The sequence below is a fragment of the Tachyglossus aculeatus genome, chromosome 1 (genome assembly GCF_015852505.1).
Source record: "Tachyglossus aculeatus isolate mTacAcu1 chromosome 1, mTacAcu1.pri, whole genome shotgun sequence".
In the NCBI taxonomy this organism is placed as follows: Eukaryota; Metazoa; Chordata; class Mammalia; order Monotremata; family Tachyglossidae; genus Tachyglossus; species Tachyglossus aculeatus.
Genome location: NC_052066.1, coordinates 3,111,547 through 3,129,183, shown reverse-complemented (window position 1 = coordinate 3,129,183; position 17,637 = coordinate 3,111,547). Strand labels below are relative to the sequence as shown.

General features: G+C 49.9%; 1 protein-coding gene across 1 annotated transcript in view; it reads left to right on the top strand.

The window, feature by feature from the left end:
- The window catches only part of CFAP221 (cilia and flagella associated protein 221), a 164,435-nt gene extending 147,798 nt beyond the window's left edge, over positions 1-16,637 (top strand). The window contains 5 exon segments of the mRNA XM_038747004.1: positions 5,650-5,750; positions 9,575-9,667; positions 12,612-12,746; positions 12,902-12,961; positions 16,153-16,637. Coding sequence (XP_038602932.1) covers positions 5,650-5,750; positions 9,575-9,667; positions 12,612-12,746; positions 12,902-12,961; positions 16,153-16,303 — 540 coding nt within the window. The 3' untranslated portion in view covers positions 16,304-16,637.
- The last annotated feature ends 1,000 nt before the right edge of the window (positions 16,638-17,637 follow it).

Below are 17,637 nucleotides of genomic sequence, written 5' to 3'. Positions count from 1 at the left end.
CTTACCGTGTGCAGAGCCCTGTACTAAACGCTTGGGAAGTCCAAGTTGGCAACATATAGAGACGGGCCCTACCCAACGGTGGGCTCACAGGGGGGCCACCCCTGTAATCAATCAATCAATCAATTAATTGTATTCATTGAGCGCTTACTGTGTGCAGAGCACTGGACTAAGCGCTTGGGAAGTCCAAGTTGGCAACATCTAGAGACGGTCCCTACCCAACAGTGGGCTCACAGGGGGGCCACCCCTGTTATCAATCAATCAATCAATCAATCAATCAATCAATCATATTTATTGAGCGCTTACTGTGTGCAGAGCACTGTACTAAGCGCTTGGGCAGTACAAGTTGGCAACATATAGAGACAGTCCCCACCCAACAGCGGGCTCACAGTCTAAAAGGGGGAGACAGAGAACAAAACCAAACACACCAACAGAATAAAATAAATAGAATAGATATGGACAAGTAAAATAAATAAATAAATAAACAGAGCCCCCAAAGGAGACAGTCAATCAATCAATCACTCAGTCGTATTTATTGAGCGCTTACTGTGTGCAGAGCACTGGACTAAGCGCTTGGGAAGTCCAAGTTGGCAACATATAGAGACGGTCCCCACCCAACAGCGGGCTCACAGTCTAAAAGGGGGAGACAGAGAACAAAACCAAACATACCAACAGAATAAAATAAATAGAATAGATATGCACAAGTAAAATAAATAAATAAATAAATAGAGCCCCCAAAGGAGACAATCAATCAATCAATCACTCAATCGTATTTATTGAGCGCTTACTGTGTGCAGAGCACTGGACTAAGCGCTTGGGCAGTACAAGTTGGCAACATATAGAGACGGTCCCCACCCGACAGCGGGCTCACAGTCTAAAAGGGGGAGACAGAGAACAAAACCAAACATACCAACAGAATAAAATAAATAGAATAGATATGGACAAGTAAAATAAATAAATAAATAAACAGAGCCCCCAAAGGAGACAATCAATCAATCAATCACTCAATCGTATTTATTGAGCGCTTACTGTGTGCAGAGCACTGGACTAAGCGCTTGGGCAGTACAAGTTGGCAACATATAGAGACGGTCCCCACCCGACAGCGGGCTCACAGTCTAAAAGGGGGAGACAGAGAACAAAACCAAACATACCAACAGAATAAAATAAATAGAATAGATATGGACAAGTAAAATAAATAAATAAATAAATAGAGCCCCCAAAGGAGACAATCAATCAATCAATCACTCAGTCGTATTTATTGAGCGCTTACTGTGTGCAGAGAACTGGACTAAGCGCTTGGGAAGTACAAGTTGGCAACATCTAGAGACGGTCCCCCCCCCAACAGCGGGCTCACAGTCTAAAAGGGGGAGACAGAGAACAAAACCAAACATACTAACAGAATAAAATAAATAGAATAGATATGGACAAGTAAAATAAATAAATAAATAAATAGAGCCCCCAAAGGAGACAATCAATCAATCAATCACTCAATCGTATTTATTGAGCGCTTACTGTGTGCAGAGAACTGGACTAAGCGCTTGGGAAGTACAAGTTGGCAACATATAGAGACGGTCCCCCCCCCCAACAGCGGGCTCACAGTCTAAAAGGGGGAGACAGAGAACAAAACCAAACATACTAACAGAATAAAATAAATAGAATAGATATGGACAAGTAAAATAAATAAATAAATAAATAGAGCCCCCAAAGGAGACAATCAATCAATCAATCACTCAATCGTATTTATTGAGCGCTTACTGTGTGCAGAGCACTGGACTAAGCGCTTGGGAAGTACAAGTTGGCAACATATAGAGACGGTCCCCACCCGACAGCGGGCTCACAGTCTAAAAGGGGGAGACAGAGAACAAAACCAAACATACCAACAGAATAAAATAAATAGAATAGATATGGACAAGTAAAATAAATAAATAAATAAACAGAGCCCCCAAAGGAGACAATCAATCAATCACTCAATCGTATTTACTGAGCGCTTACTGTGTGCAGAGCACTGGACTAAGCGCTTGGGCAGTACAAGTTGGCAACATATAGAGACGGTCCCCACCCAACAGCGGGCTCACAGTCTAGAAGGGGGAGACAGAGAACAAAACCAAACATACCAACAGAATAAAATAAATAGAATAGATATGGACAAGTAAAATAAATAAATAAATAAATAGAGCCCCCAAAGGAGACAATCAATCAATCAATCACTCAATCGTATTTACTGAGCGCTTACTGTGTGCAGAGCACTGGACTAAGCGCTTGGGAAGTACAAGTTGGCAACATATAGAGACAGTCCCCACCCAACAGTGGGCTCACAGTCTAAAAGGGGGAGACAGAGAACAAAACCAAACATACCAACAGAATAAAATAAATAGAATAGATATGGACAAGTAAAATAAATAAATAAATAAATAGAGCCCCCAAAGGAGACAATCAATCAATCAATCACTCAATCGTATTTATTGAGTGCTTACTGTGTGCAGAGCACTGGACTAAGCGCTTGGGAAGTCCAAGTTGGCAACATATAGAGACGGTCCCTACCCAACAGTGGGCTCACAGTCGGGGTGTCTTTGGCGGGGCAGGCAGGACAGTGCCAACCTTCTTGCCAACTTGTACTTCAATCCATCCATCAATCAATCGTATTTATTGAGCACCTACTGTGTGCAGAGCACTGGACGAAGCGCTTGGGAAGTCCAAGTTGGCAACATATAGAGACGGTCCCTACCCAACAGTGGGCTCACAGTCGGGGTGTCTGGCGGGGCAGGCAGGACAGTGCCAACCTTCTTGCCAACTTGTACTTCAATCCATCCATCAATCAATCGTATTTATTGAGCACCTACTGTGTGCAGAGCACTGGACGAAGCGCTTGGGAAGTCCAAGTCGGCAACATCTAGAGGCGGTCCCTACCCAGCAGCGGGCTCACATTCTAGAAGGGGGAGACAGAGAACAAAACAAAACATATTCACAAATTAAAATAGAATAAATATACACAAGTAAAATAGAGTAATAAATATGTACAAACATATATACAGGATCACAGAGTATTCATTCATTCATTCATTCATTCAATCATATTTATTGAGCGCTTACTGTGTGCAGAGCACTGGACTAAGCACTTGGGAAGTCCAAGTCGGCAACATCTAGAGACGGTCCCTACCCAACGGCGGGCTCACCGTCTAGAAGGGGGAGACACACAACAAAACAAAACATATTCACAAAATAAAATAGAATGAATATGTACAAGTAAAATAAATAAAGTAATAAATATGTACAAACATATATACATATATACAGGATCACAGAGTATTCATTCATTCATTCATTCAATCGTATTTATTGAGCGCTTACTGTGTGCAGAGCACTGTACTAAGCGTTTGGGAAGTACATGTTGGCAACATATAGGGACAGTCCCTACCCAATCAATCAATCAATCGTATTTATTGAGCGCTTACTGTGTGCAGAGCACGGTACTAAGCGCTTGGGAAGTCCAAGTCGGCAACTAGAGACGGTCCCGACCCAACAGTGAGCTCACAGTCTAGAAGGGGGAGACAGAGAACAAAACAAAACATATTAACAAAATAAAATCAATAGAATAGATATATACAAGCAAAATAAATGAATAAATAATAAAATAAATAAATAAATAAATAAATACTTCCCAAGCGCTTAGTCCAGTGCTCTGCACACAGTAAGTGCTCAATAAATACGATTGACTGACTGAATGAATGAATGAATGAATGGGTCAGAGGCCTCACTCGCATAGTGGCTAGAGCACAGGCCTAGGTCGTGGGTTCTAATCCCGGCTCTGCCACTTATCTGCTGTGCGACGTCGGGAAAGTCACTTCTCTGGGCCTCAGTTTCCACACTTGTAAAATGGGGAGGGAGACTGCGAGCCCCATTTGGGATGGGGAGAAGCAGCGCGGCTCAGTGGACAAGAGCCTGGGCTTTGGAGTCAGAGGTCATGGGTTCGAATTCCGGCTCCGCCACTTGTCAGCTGTGTGACCTCGGGCAAGTCGCTTCACTTCTCTGGGCCTCAGTTCCCTCATCTGTAAAATGGGGGATGAAGACTTCCCATGGGACAACCTGATCACCTTGTAACCTCCCCAGCGCTTAGGACAGTACTTTGCGCGTAGTAAGTGCTTAATAAATGCCATCATTATTATTATTATTTGCTTGGATGCACCCAGCGCTTAGTACAGTGCCTGGCACACAGTAAGCGCTTAACAAATACTATTATTATTATTATTATTGTCTGGGCCTCCGTGACCTCATCTGGAAAATGGGGATGGAGACTGCGAGCCCCATGTGGGATAGGGACTGTGTCCAATCCGATTAGCTTGGATCCACCCCAGCGCTTACTACAGTGCCTGGCATTCATTCAGTCATATTTATTGATAGCTTACTGTGTGCAGAGCACTGTACTAAGCGCTTGGAGAGTACAATTCGGCAACAGATAGAGACAATCCCTACCCAACATTGGGCTCACGGTCTAGAAGAGTAAGCGCTTAACAAATACCATAATTATTATTATTATTCATTCATTCAATCGTATTTATTGAGCGTTTACTGTGTGAAAAACACTGTACTAAGCGCTTGGGAGAGTACATCATAACGATATACTCTGGACCCTTCCAGACTGTGAGCCCGTTGTTGGGTAGGGATTGTCTCTATTTGTTGCCTAATTGTATTCCCAAGCGCTTAGTACAGTGCTCTGCACATAGTAAGCACTCAATAAATACAATTGAATGAATGGATGAATAGACTCTACACTGTAATAATAATAATAATGATGGCATTTGTTAAGCGCTTACTATGTGCAAAGCACTGTTCTAAGCGCTGGGGGGGATACAAGGTAATCAGGTTGCCCCACGGGGGGGCACACGGTCTTAATCCCCATTTTACAGATGAGGTAACTGAGGCTCAGAGAAGTTGAGTGACTTGCCCAAGGTCACACAGCAGACATGTGGCGGAGCCGGGATTCGAACCCATGACCTCTGACTCCAAAGCCCGGGCTCTTTCCACTGGGCCACGCTTCTGCTCTAATATAACACAGTCTAGACTGTGAGCTTGTCGTGGGCAGGGAATGTCACTGTTGATTGTTGTAACGTGCTTTCCCAAGCGCTTAGTATAGTGCTCTGACCACAGTAAGCGCTCAATAAATACGATCGAATGAAGAACGAGCAATAAAACAGACGCTTCCCCTGCCCGCAGGGAGCTCACGGTATAAAAAAGCAGCGCGGCTCAGTGGAAAGAGCCCGGGCTTTGGAGTCAGAGGTCATGGGTTCAAATCCCGGCTCCGCCACTTGTCAGCTGTGTGACTTCGGGCAAGTCACTTCACTTCTCTGGGCCTCAGTTCCCTCATCTGTAAAATCATCATCATCATCATCAATCGTATTTATTGAGCGCTTACTATGTGCAGAGCACTGTACTAAGCGCTCGGGAAGTACAAATTGGCACCATGTACATATTGGCAACATATAAATGGGGATGAAGACTGTGAGCCCCCCCAACCCGATCACCTTGTAACCTCCCCAGCGCTTAGAACAGTGCTTTGCACATAGTAAGCGCTTAATAAATGCTATCATTATTAAAGGGATGAAGGTTTGGGGGGGCCGGGGGGTGGCTATAACAGTACCCCACGCCTCTTTCCAGGAAATCATCCCCGGAGTCATGACGTGGAAGACTTTCCCCTCAGTCCCCCTGACCACCTGGCTGGCCCCTTCCAACTCGGGAAGAGACGATGTCTTTCACGGGTGAGTTGGAGAGGACCCGCTCGGGGGCGTCCAGCACAGAGCCCACCTCCTCCAAGAGGCCTTCCCTGACTGCGCCCTCCTTTCCTCTTCTCCCACTCCCTTCTGCGTCTCCCTGACTCTCTTCATCCTCAGCCCCACACCGCTTATGTCCATCTCCCTCATTTATTTATTTCTATTCACCCCCGTCTCCCCGTCTAGACTGTAATCTCACCGTGGGCAGGCAACGTATCTGTTTATTGTTCTGTTGTCCTCTCCCAAGCGCTTAGTACAGTGCTCTGCACACACTAAGCGCTCAATAAATACCACTCATTGGTTGATTGATTTAGGCCCCGGCAATCTGGTGGCTGAGAATGCTTCTCCCTCAGCGTTTCCTGCCCACCATGAGCTTCCAGTCTGGAGGGGGAGGCAGACAGGACTAGAAATAAATCATTTCTGGATCTGTCAGTCCGTCAGTCATATTTATTGAGCGCTTACTGTGTGCAGAGCAGTGTACTAAACGCTTGGGAGAGGATAGTGCAACAATAAATAGCCACATTCCCAGCCCACAAAGAGCTTACGTCTAGAGGGGGAGATAGGCATGAACAGACATAAATAAAATGACAGCTACGGACTCGCTCACTCAGTCGTATTTATTGAGCACTTACTGTGTGCAGAGCACTGTACTAAACGCTTGGGAGAGGATAATGCAACAACAAGTAGCCACGTTCCCTGCCCCCAAAGAGCTTACGTCTAGAGGGGGAGACAGGCCTGAACAGAAATAAATAAAATGACAGCTACGGACTCGCTCACTCAGTCGTATTTATTGAGCACTTACTGTGTGCAGAGCACTGTACTAAGCGCTTGGGAAGTACAAGTTGGCGACGTATAGAGACGGTCCCTACCCAACAATGGGCTCACAGTCTAGAAGGGGGAGACAGACAACAAAACAAAACATGTGGACCGGTGTCAAGTCGTCAGAATAAATAGAAATCAAGCTAGATGCACATCATTAGCAAAATAAATAGAACAGTAAACGGACAGACAACAAAACAAAACATATTAACAAAATAAAATAAATAGAATAAATATGTGCAAGTAAAATAGAGTAATTCATTCATTCAATCGTATTTATTGAGCGCTTACTGTGTGCAGAGCACTGGACTAAGCGCTTGGGAAGTCCAAGTTGGCAACATATAGAGACGGTCCCTACCCAACAGCAGGCTCACAGTCTAGAAGGGGGAGACAGAGAACAAAGCAAAACATATTAACAAAATAAAATAAATAGAATAAATATGTAGAAGTAAAATAAATAAATAAATAGAGTAATTCATTCATTCATTCATTCTTTCATATTTATTGAGCGCTTATTGTGTGCAGAGCACTGTACTAAGCACTTGGGAAGTCCAAGTTGGCAACATATAGAGAACATATAGACCCAACAGCGGGCTCACAGTCTAGAAGGGGGAGACAGAGAACAAAGCAAAACATATTAACAAAATAAAATAAATAGAATAAATATGTAGAAGTAAAATAAATAAATAAATAGAGTAATTCATTCATTCATTCATTCTTTCATATTTATTGAGCGCTTATTGTGTGCAGAGCACTGTACTAAGCACTTGGGAAGTCCAAGTTGGCAACATATAGAGACGGTCCCTACCCAACAGCGGGCTCACAGTCTAGAAGGGGGAGACAGAGAACGAAACAAAACATATTAACAAAATAAAATAAATAGAATAAATATGTACAAGTAAAATAAATAAATAGAGTAATTAATTCATTCAATCGTATTTATTGAGCGCTTACTGTGTGCAGAGCACTGTACTAAGCGCTTGGGAAGTACAAGTTGGCAACATATAGAGACGGTCCCTACCCAACGGCGGGCTCACAGTCTAGAAGGGGGAGACAGAGAACAAAAACAAACATATTAACAAAATAAAATAGATAGAATAAATAGGTAGAAGTAAAATAAATAGAGTACTAAATATGCACAAACATATATACATATATACAGGTGCTGTGGGGAGGGGAAGGAGGTAAGGAGGGGGAGAGGAAGGGCATTCATTCAATCGTATTTATTGAGCGCTTACTGTGTGCAGAGCACTGTACTAAGCACTTGGAAAGTACAAGTTGGCAACATATAGAGACGGTCCCTACCCAACAATGGGCTCACAGTCTAGAAGGGGGAGACAGGCAACAAAACTTGTACTTCCCAAGCGCTTAGTACAGTGCTCTGCGCACAGTAAGCGCTCAATAAATACAATTGAATGAATGAATTAAAAAACAAAACACGCGGACAGGTGTCAAGTGGTCAGAATAATTATTATTATCCCATGTTTTTACAAGGCTTTCATATGCTGCCCTATTAAAAATGCTTTGAACTCTTCATGAGAGGGGAAGACATTCTTAGGCTTAATAATGAAGAAAAATAATGAAGAGGTTAATTAAAAAGTCCAATGCTGGGAGGTGGCCAAGGGGAACAATCAATCAATCAATCAATCGTATTTATTGAGCACTTACTGTGTGCAGAGCACTGTACTAAGCGCTTGGGAAGTACAAGTCGGCAACAAATAGAGACGGTCCCTACCCAACAGCGGGCTGACAGAGAAGCGGCGAAGCAGCGTGGCCCAGTGGAAAGACCCCGGGCTTTGGAGTCAGAGGTCGTGGGTTCAAATCCCGGCTCCATCAATTGTCAGCTGTGTGACTCTGGGCAAGTCACTTCACTTCTCTGTGCCTCAGTTACCTCATCTGTAAAATGGGGATTAAGACTATGAGCCTCCCGTGAGACAACCTGATCACCTTGTAACCTCCCTAGCTCTTAGAACGGTGCTTTGCACATAGTAAGCACTTAATAAATGCCATCATGATTATTATTATTATTATTAAGGAAGCATTATGGCCTAGCGGCTAGAGCCTGGGCCTAGGAGACAAAAGGACCTGGGTTCTAATCCTGGCTCCACCACTTCATCATCATCAATCGTATTTATTGAGCGCTTACTGTGTGCAGAGCACTGTACTAAGCGCTTGGGAAGTACAAATTGGCAACATATAGAGACAGTCCCTACCCAACAGTGGGCTCAGTGTCTGCTGCTGAGTGACCTTGGGCAAGTCACTTCTCTGGGCCTCGGTGATCTCATCTGTCAAATGGGGATGAAGACTGTGAACCCCATGGGGGACAGGGACTGTGTCCAACCTGGTGTGCTTGGATCCAATCCAGCACTTAGAACAACTCCTGGCACATAGAACCCATAATAATAATTATTATTATCTTGTATTATCAGGACAGTGCCTGATACGTAGTAAGCACTTAACAAATGCTCCAGCGCTTTGAACAGCTCCTGGCACATATTACCCATAATTATTATTATTATCTTGTATTATCAGGACAGTGCCTGATACGTAGTAAGCACTTAACAAATCAATCAATCAATCGTATTTATTGAGCGCTTGCTGTGTGCAGAGCACTGTACTAAGCGCTTGGGAAGTACAAGTTGGCAACATAGTGAGACAGTCCCTACCCAACAGTGGGCTCACAGTCTAAAAAATGGTAACAAATACCATTAAAAAAGAGTTTCAGGAGCCCCCGTAGCCTCAGGAACGTCAGGAGCCTTGGGAAGTTCAGCCTTCCATTCGTTCATTCAGTCGTACTTATTGAGCGCTTACTGTGTGCAGAGCACTGTACTAAGCGCTTAGGAAGTACAAGTCGGCAACGTATAGAGACGGTCCCTACCCAACAAGGGGCTTTCAGTGATCCAGAGTTGGAGAAGGCATCCCCGGGGCCTAGCTTGGCCGGGGGGCGGGTGGGGAGGGGAAGGGGCTCCTCATGGGGGTCTCGCCTCCTGCAGCTGTGACCGCTTCAACACGGACCTGCTCCCCATGGATGCCCCCACCCTCCTGGACCACCTGCCAGAGGATGCCGCGGAGCACATCGCAGATTGGTATGGTCCCGCCTGGCCTCCCCCTGCCCAGCCTCCATCCTGGCCGCTCTCCCCCCATCCACTCTCCCCTCACCCGGCCTTCACTCCATCCACTCTACCTCCATTTGGCCTCCACTCCGTCCACTCTCCCCCCGCCCAGCCTCCACCCTAGGTGGCCTCCACTACACCCACTCTCCCCCCACCTGGCCTCCACCTCATCCGTTCTGCCCTCACCCAGCCTCCACCCCATCCACTCTCCCCTCATGCAGCCTCCGCCCCATCCTCTCTCCCTTTCTTTCGCTCTCCCTTTGCCCTTTTCTCTCTCCTTCTCCTTTCTCTCCTCCTTTCTCCCTCTTTCTCTTTCCTTCCCTTTTCTCTCTCTGCCCCCTTTTCTCCCTTTCTTTCTCTTGCCCTTCCCCCTTTCTCTCTCTCTCTCTCCCTCTTTCCCCCCTCCCTTTCCCCTTTTCTTTCTCCTTACCCTTTCTCTCTCTCCTTCTTTCTCTCTTCCTCTCTCCCTTTCTTTCTCCCCTTCTCTCTCCTTCCCTTTTCTCTCTCTTCCTCCTTCTCTCTTTCTCTTCTCCTTCCCCTTTCTCTCTCTCACCCTTTTTTCTCCCCCTCTCCATTTCTTTTTCTCTCCCTTTCCCCCTTTCTCTCTCCTTCTTTTTCTCCCTCTCTCCCTTTCTTTCTCTCTCTTTCCCCCTTAATCCCTCTCTTTCTCCCCCTCCTTTCTTTCTCTCTCCATTTCCCCCTTTCTCCTTCCCCTTTCTCTCTCCTCTCCCTTTCTCTCCCTCTCCCTTTCTTTCTCTCCCCTTCCCTTTAGTATCTCTCTTTCCCTTTCTTTCCCTTTCCCTTCTCCCCCTTTCCCTCTCTCTCCCCTTCTCTCTGCCTCTCCCCAGTTCTCTCTTCCCCCACTTTCTCCCTCCTCTGCCTTTCTCCCTGTTTCCTCTCTTTCCCCTCCTCCTTTCTCTCTTCTTCCTCTCCCACTCTCTCCCACACCCTCACACTCTCTCTTTTCCTTCTCTCTTCCTTCTCTCTTTTCCCCTCTCTCTTTTCCTTCCCCTCTTTCCCTTTCGAGAGACAAATGCATGGAGTGGAGCAAGCGGTCGGATTCATGGCCCAGCAGCTGCTGTCCCCAGTGACGGGTCATTCCGTGTCCCTTCCCCATGCTGAGCAAGCCCACCCTGGAGAGACCCCCATTTCTCAGATGGGAGCCTGAGGGATGGAGGGAGAGGAAGGGAGAGAGATGGAAGGAGAGGAAGAGGGAAGACTGGGAAGGGAGGGAGGAAGCCAGAGGGAGAAGGAGAAAGAGAAGCAGTGTGACTCAGTGGAAAGAGCACGGGTTTGGGAGTCAGAGGTCATGGGTTCAAATTCAGGCTCAGCCACCTGTCAGCTGTGTGACCTTGGGCAAGCCACTTAACTTCTCTGGGCCTCAGTGACCTCATCTGGAAAATGGGGATTAAGACTGTGAGCCCCACGTGGGACAACCTGATCACCTTGTATCTCTCCAGCGCTTAGAACAGTGCTTTGCACATAGTAAGCGCTTAACAAATGTCATTATTATTATTAAGAGGGAGGGAGAGGGAGGGAAGGAGAGGAAGAGGGAAGACTGGGAAGGGAGGGAGGGAGAAGGAAGAAGAGGAAGGGTGAGGGAAGGAGAGGGAAGGAGCCAGAAGGCGAAGGAGAAAGAGAAGCAGCGCAGCTCAGTGGAAAGAGCACAGGTTTGGGAGTCAGAGGTCATGGGTTCAAATCCCAGCTCGGCCACCTGTCAGCTTTGTGACCTTGAGCAAGCCACTTAACTTCTCTGGGCCTCAGTGACCTCATCTGGAAAATAGGGATTAAGACTGTGAGCCCCCCGTGGGACAACCTGATCACCTTGTATCTCCCCAGCGCTTAGAACAGTGCTTTGCACATAGTAAGCGCTTAACAAATGTCATTATTATTATTAAGAGGGAGGGAGAGGGAGGGAAGGAGAGGAAGAGGGAAGACTGGGAAGGGAGGGAGGGAGAAGGAAGAAGAGGAAGGGTGAGGGAAGGAGAGGAAAGGAGCCAGAAGGAGAAGGAGAAAGAGAAGCAGTGTGGCTCAGTGGAAAGAGCACGGGCTTGGGAGTCAGAAGTCATGGGTTCAAATTCTGACTCAGCCACTTGTCAACTGTGTTAGCTTGGGCAAGCCACTTAACTTCTCTGGGCCTCAGTTACCTCATCTGGAAAATGGGGATTAAGACTGTGAGCCCCACGTGGGACAACCTGATCATCTTGTATCTCCCCAGTGCTTAGAACAATGCTTTGCATATAGTAAGCACTTAACAAATGTCATTATTATTATTATTATTATTATTATTATTATTATTATTAAGAGGGAGGGAGAGGGAGGGAAGGAGAGGAAGAGGGAAGACTGGGAAGGGAGGGAGGGAGAAGGAAGAAGAGGAAGGGTGAGGGAAGGAGAGGGAAGAAGCCAGGGAGAGGGAAGGAAGGAGCCAGAGGGAGAAGGAAGGAGAGGGAGGGTGAGGGAAGGAGGGAGGCAGAGAGGGAAGGAGGGAGAGGGATGGAGCAGGGGAGAGAGGGAAGGAGCCAGAGGGAGAAGGAAGGAAGGGGCCAGAGGGAGAAGGAAGAAGTGGGAGGGAGAGGGAAGGAGCCAAAGGGAGAAGGAAGGAGGGAGCCAGAGGGGGAAAGAGGGAGAGGGATGGAGCGGGGGGGAGGGGAGGGAAGGAGCCAGAGAGAGAGGGAGGAAGGAGGAAGAAAGAGGGAGCACAGGAGGGATGGGGAGGGAAAGTGCTGGAGGGAGAGGGAGGGAGAGAAAGGAAGAGGGAAGGAGGGAGCCAGAGAGAGAAGAAAACCAGAGGGAGGGAAAGGGAGGAAGCAAGAGGAAGCAGGAGGAAGCTTCCCCTGCCTGCGGGGTCAGAGGTCGGGGTAGGGCCCCACTGTCCGCCGTGCTCCCCACAAACAAACCCATGTTGGTCCTGTGCCAGGGAGCCCACTGGGCCACTGCCCGGAGACGATACCCAGGCCTCGCAACTGACCTCTGACCTGCCCCTCGACCTGACTCCGGCGATGCTGGAAGCAGAATTCCCCCTGCTCGGTAGCTGCTTGGCCCCGGAGGACAGGTGCTGACCACCGAGGGGGACCTCTGGGGATGGGGGAGGGCATGGGATGGGTTTTCCGTGGTGGGGATGGGTTGGGGGCAAGAGGAAGGAAAAAGGGGGAACCCACCCCAGGGGGTTGTTTTCTCCTGAACGTCTTTGCCCCTCTTCTCTCCCAGCGCCCCGGTCCTGCCCGCCGAGTCCCAGGCCTTCTCTGGCTCCTTCGCCTCCATCCACAGGTGACCACAAGGCCCCAGACGCCCCCTCCCCAGCTAAGCCCCTGACCCCCGCACCCCACCTCAGTCTGCAGGTGACCACAAGGCCCCAGCCGTCCCCTCCCCAGCTAGGCCCCTGACCCCACCTTGGTCTGCAGGACACCACAAGGCCCAGCCGCCCCCTCTATAGCTAGGCTCTGACCCCCCGACTCCACTTCGGTCTGAAGATGACCACAAGGCCTGGCCAACCCCTCCCCAGATAGGCCACTGACCCCACCTCGGTCTGCAGGACACCACAAGGCCCCAGCCGCCCCCTCCACAGCTAGGCCCCTGAACCCACCTCGGTCTGCAGGTGACCACAAGGCCCGGCCACCCCCTCTATAGCTAGGCCTTGACCCCTGACCCCACCTTGGTCTGAAGATGACCACAAGGCCTGGCCACCCCCTCCCCAGATAAGCCTCTGACCCCACCTCGGTCTGCAGGACACCACAAGGCCCAGCCGCCCCCTCTATAGCTAGGCCTTGACCCCTGACCCCACCTTGGTCTGAAGATGACCACAAGGCCTGGCCACCCCTCCCCAGCTAGGCCCCTGACCCCACCTCGGTCTGCAGAAGACTACAAGGCCCCAGCTGCCGGCCCCTGACCCCACCTTGGTCTGCAGGACACTACAAGGCCCGGCCGCCCCCTCCTCACCTAGGCCCTGACCCTCTGACCCCACCTAGGTCTGAAGATGACCACAAGGCCTGGCCACCCCCCTCCCCAGATAGGCCTCTGACCCCACCTTGGTCTACAGGACACCACAAGGCCCAGCCGCCCCCTCTATAGCTAGGCCTTGACCCCTGACCCCACCTTGGTCTGAAGATGACCACAAGGCCTGGCCACCCCTCCCCAGATAGGCCCCTGACCCCACCTCGGTCTGCAGGAGACCACAAGGCCCCAGCCGCCAGCCCCTGACCCCACCTTGGTCTGCAGGACACCACAAGGCCCGGCCGCCCCCTCTATAGCTAGGCCTTGACCCCTGACCCCACCTTGGTCTGAAGATGACCACAAGGCCCCAGCCACCCCCTCCCCAGCTAGGCCCCTGACCCCACCTCGGTCTGCAGGACACCACAAGGCCCCGGCCGCCAGCCCCTGACCCCACCTTGGTCTGCAGGACACCACAAGGCCCGGCCGCCCCCTCTATAGCTAGGCCCTGAACCCCTGACTCCACCTCAGTCTGAAGATGACCACAAGGCCTGGCCACCCCTCCCCAGATAGGCCCCTGACCCCGCCTCGGTCTGCAGGAGACCACAAGGCCCCAGCCGCCGGCCCCTGACCCCACCTTGGTCTGCAGGACACCACAAGCCCCGGCCGCCCCCTCCTCAGCTAAGCCCTGACCCTCTGACCCCACCTCGGTCTGAAGATGACCACAAGGCCTGGCCACCCCCTCCCCAGCTAGGCCCCTGACCCCACCTCAGTCTGCAGGAGACCACAAGGCCCCAGCCACCCGCTCCCCAGCAAGGCCCCTGACCCCACCTTGGTCTGCAGGACACCACAAGGCCCGGCCACCCCCTCTATAGCTAGGCCTTGACCCCTGACCCCACCTTGGTCTGAAGATGACCACAAGGCCCCAGCCACCCCCTCCCCAGCTAGGCCCCTGACCCCACCTCGGTCTGCAGGACACCACAAGGCCCCGGCCGCCAGCCCCTGACCCCACCTTGGTCTGCAGGACACCACAAGGCCCGGCCGCCCCCTCTATAGCTAGGCCCTGAACCCCTGACTCCACCTCAGTCTGAAGATGACCACAAGGCCTGGCCACCCCTCCCCAGCTAGGCCCCTGACCCCACCTTGGTCTGCAGGACACCACAAGGCCCAGCCGCCCCCTCCCCAGCTAGGCCCCTGACCCCACCTCGGTCTGCAGGACACCACAAGGCCCGGCCGCCCCCTCTATAGCTAGGCCCTGACCCCACCTCAGTCTGAAAATGACCACAAGGCCTGGCCACCCCCTCCCCAGATAGGCCCCTGACCCCACCTCGATCTGCCGGACACCACAAAGCCCGGCCACCCCCTCCCCACCCAGGCCCATGACCCCACTTCAGTCTGCATGTGACCCCAAAGCATCCACCCCTCCCGTCACCCCCTCCCCAGACGGGTCCTGACCCCCGTATCCCACTTTCTACTGGGCCCCCCCCACTCTCTCCCAGCCAGCCCCCCCACCTCAGTCTGCAGGTGACCACACAGCAGCCGCCCCCGTCCCCCCACATCAATCAATCTATGGTATTATTTGTGCGCCTACCGTATATTCCGATGTGGGCAGCGAATGTGTCTGTTATACTGGTATTTGTCAGTCATTCAATCGTATTTATCATCATCATCATCATCAATCGTATTTATTGAGCGCTTACTATGTGCAGAGCACTGTACTAAGCGCTTGGGAAGTACAAATTGGCAACATCTAGAGACAGTCCCTACCCAACAGTGGGCTCACAGTCTAAAAGGGGGAGACAGAGAACAAAACCAAACGTACTAACAAAATAAAATAAATAGAATAGATATGGACAAATAAAATAAATAAATAAATAGAGCAATAAATATGTACAAACATATATACATATATACAGGTATATATATATGTACATATATACATATACATATATACATGTATACATAAATACATATTTATTAAGCACTTTTACTGTATGCAGAGCACTGTACTAAATGCTTAGTACAGTGTCCTCTCCCAAGCGCTCAGCCCAGAGCTGGGCACTCAGTACGCGCTCATTAAATACAGTTGGCGGACTGACTGGCTGACCAATTGCTGACCCTTCCGTGGCTCAGTGGAAAGAGCCCGGGCTTTGGAGTCAGAGGTCATGGGTTCAAATCCCGGCTCCGCCACTTGTCAGCTGTGCGACTCTGGGCAAGTCGCTTCCCTTCTCCGGGCCCCAGTTCCCTCATCTGTAGAATGGGGATGAAGACTGTGAGCCCCTCGTGGGACAACCTGATTACCTTGTATCTCCCCCAGCGCTTAGAACAGTGCTTTGCACATAGTAAGCGCTTAACAAATGCCAACATTATTATTATTCCCCTCCATCCAGGCCTTTCCAGATCCCAACCCCCACTGCTCCCCACCTCGACCCCACTCCCTGGTTGGGTGGCCGGAAGCGGGGGGATGCCGGAGGTGGTCGGGGGGCTCTCTGAGGACTGACCTCTCCGCCTCCCCCGGCCCGGCTTGGCAGTTTATCCCAGGAGCCGCTGGGTCCCGGGACCTCCGGGACCCCCATGTCTGAGAAAGGGGTCCCCACCACGCTGGGCCTAAGGAACCACCTCCTTCACCGCTTGGAGAAGCTGAAATCTGCCTGCCTTGACAAGAGCCTCATCCTGGAGTGACGGACCCCCGGGCCTCGGACTCAAGACCCCCAAACCCCCAGGCCTCGGACCCCTAGGCCCCAGATTCAAGACCCCCAAGCCCCCAGGCCTCATTAGATTCAAGACTCCCAAACCCCCAGCCTTCGGACCCCCGGACGCTCTGGATGCCCAGGCCTCAGGCCCCAATCCCCCCAGACCCCCAATCTTCGGACTACAAGGACCCATGGACCCCATCATCGGGACCCCTGGAACCGGGACCCCTCCAAGTTGTGGAGAGACCTTTCCCCATCCCCCCTGCCCTGGGGCGCCCCAGTTCCTTGGAGACCCTGGAGACGAAAATGGAGTTTCCATTTTCATCGCGTCTCGAAAATAAAGTAAATATTGTTACTCTATTTATCTGTTACTCTATTTATTTATTTATTTTACTTGTACATATCTATTCCATTTATTTTATTTTGTTAGGCTGTGAGCCCACTGTTTTGTAGGGATTGTCTCTATATGTTCCCGATTTGTACTTCCCAAGCGCTTAGTACAGTGCTCTGCACACAGTAAGCGCTTAATAAATACGACTGATGATTGATGATGTTTAGTTTGTTCTCTGTCTCCCCCTTTTAGACTGTGAGCCCACTGGTGGGTAGGGACTGTCTCTAGATGTTGCCAATTTGTACTTCCCAAGCGCTTAGTACAGTGCTCTGCACACAGTAAGCGCTCAATAAATACGATTGATGATTGATGATGTTTGGTTTTGTTCTCTGTCTCCCCCTTTTAGACTGTGAGCCCACTGGTGGGTAGGGACTGTCTCTAGATGTTGCCAACTTGGACTTCCCAAGCGCTTAGTACAGCGCCCTGCACACAGTAAGCGCTCAATAAATACGATTGATGATGATAAAGCGTCGCTTGTGGGAGATGGGTGGCATTCCTTCAGTCGTATTTATTGAGCGCTTACTGTGTGCAGAGGCATAATAACAATAACGATGGCATTTATTAAGTGCTTACTATGTGCAAAGCACTGTTCTAAGCGCTGGAATAAATAATAATAATGGCATTTATTAAGCACTTACCATGTGGAAAGCACTGTTCTAAGCGCTGGAATAAATAATAATAATGGCATTCATTAAGCGCTTACCATGTGCAAAGCACTGTTCTAAGCGCTGGGGAGGTTACAAGCTGATCAGGTGGTCCCACGGGGGTTCACAGTCTTAATCCCCATTTTACAGATGAGGTCCCTGAAGCACAGAGAAGTGAAGTGACTTGCCCAAAGTCACCCAGCTGACAATTGGCAGAGCCGGGATTTGAACCCATGACCTCTGACTCCAGAGTCCGTGGTCTTTCCACTGAGCCGTGCGGCTTCTATG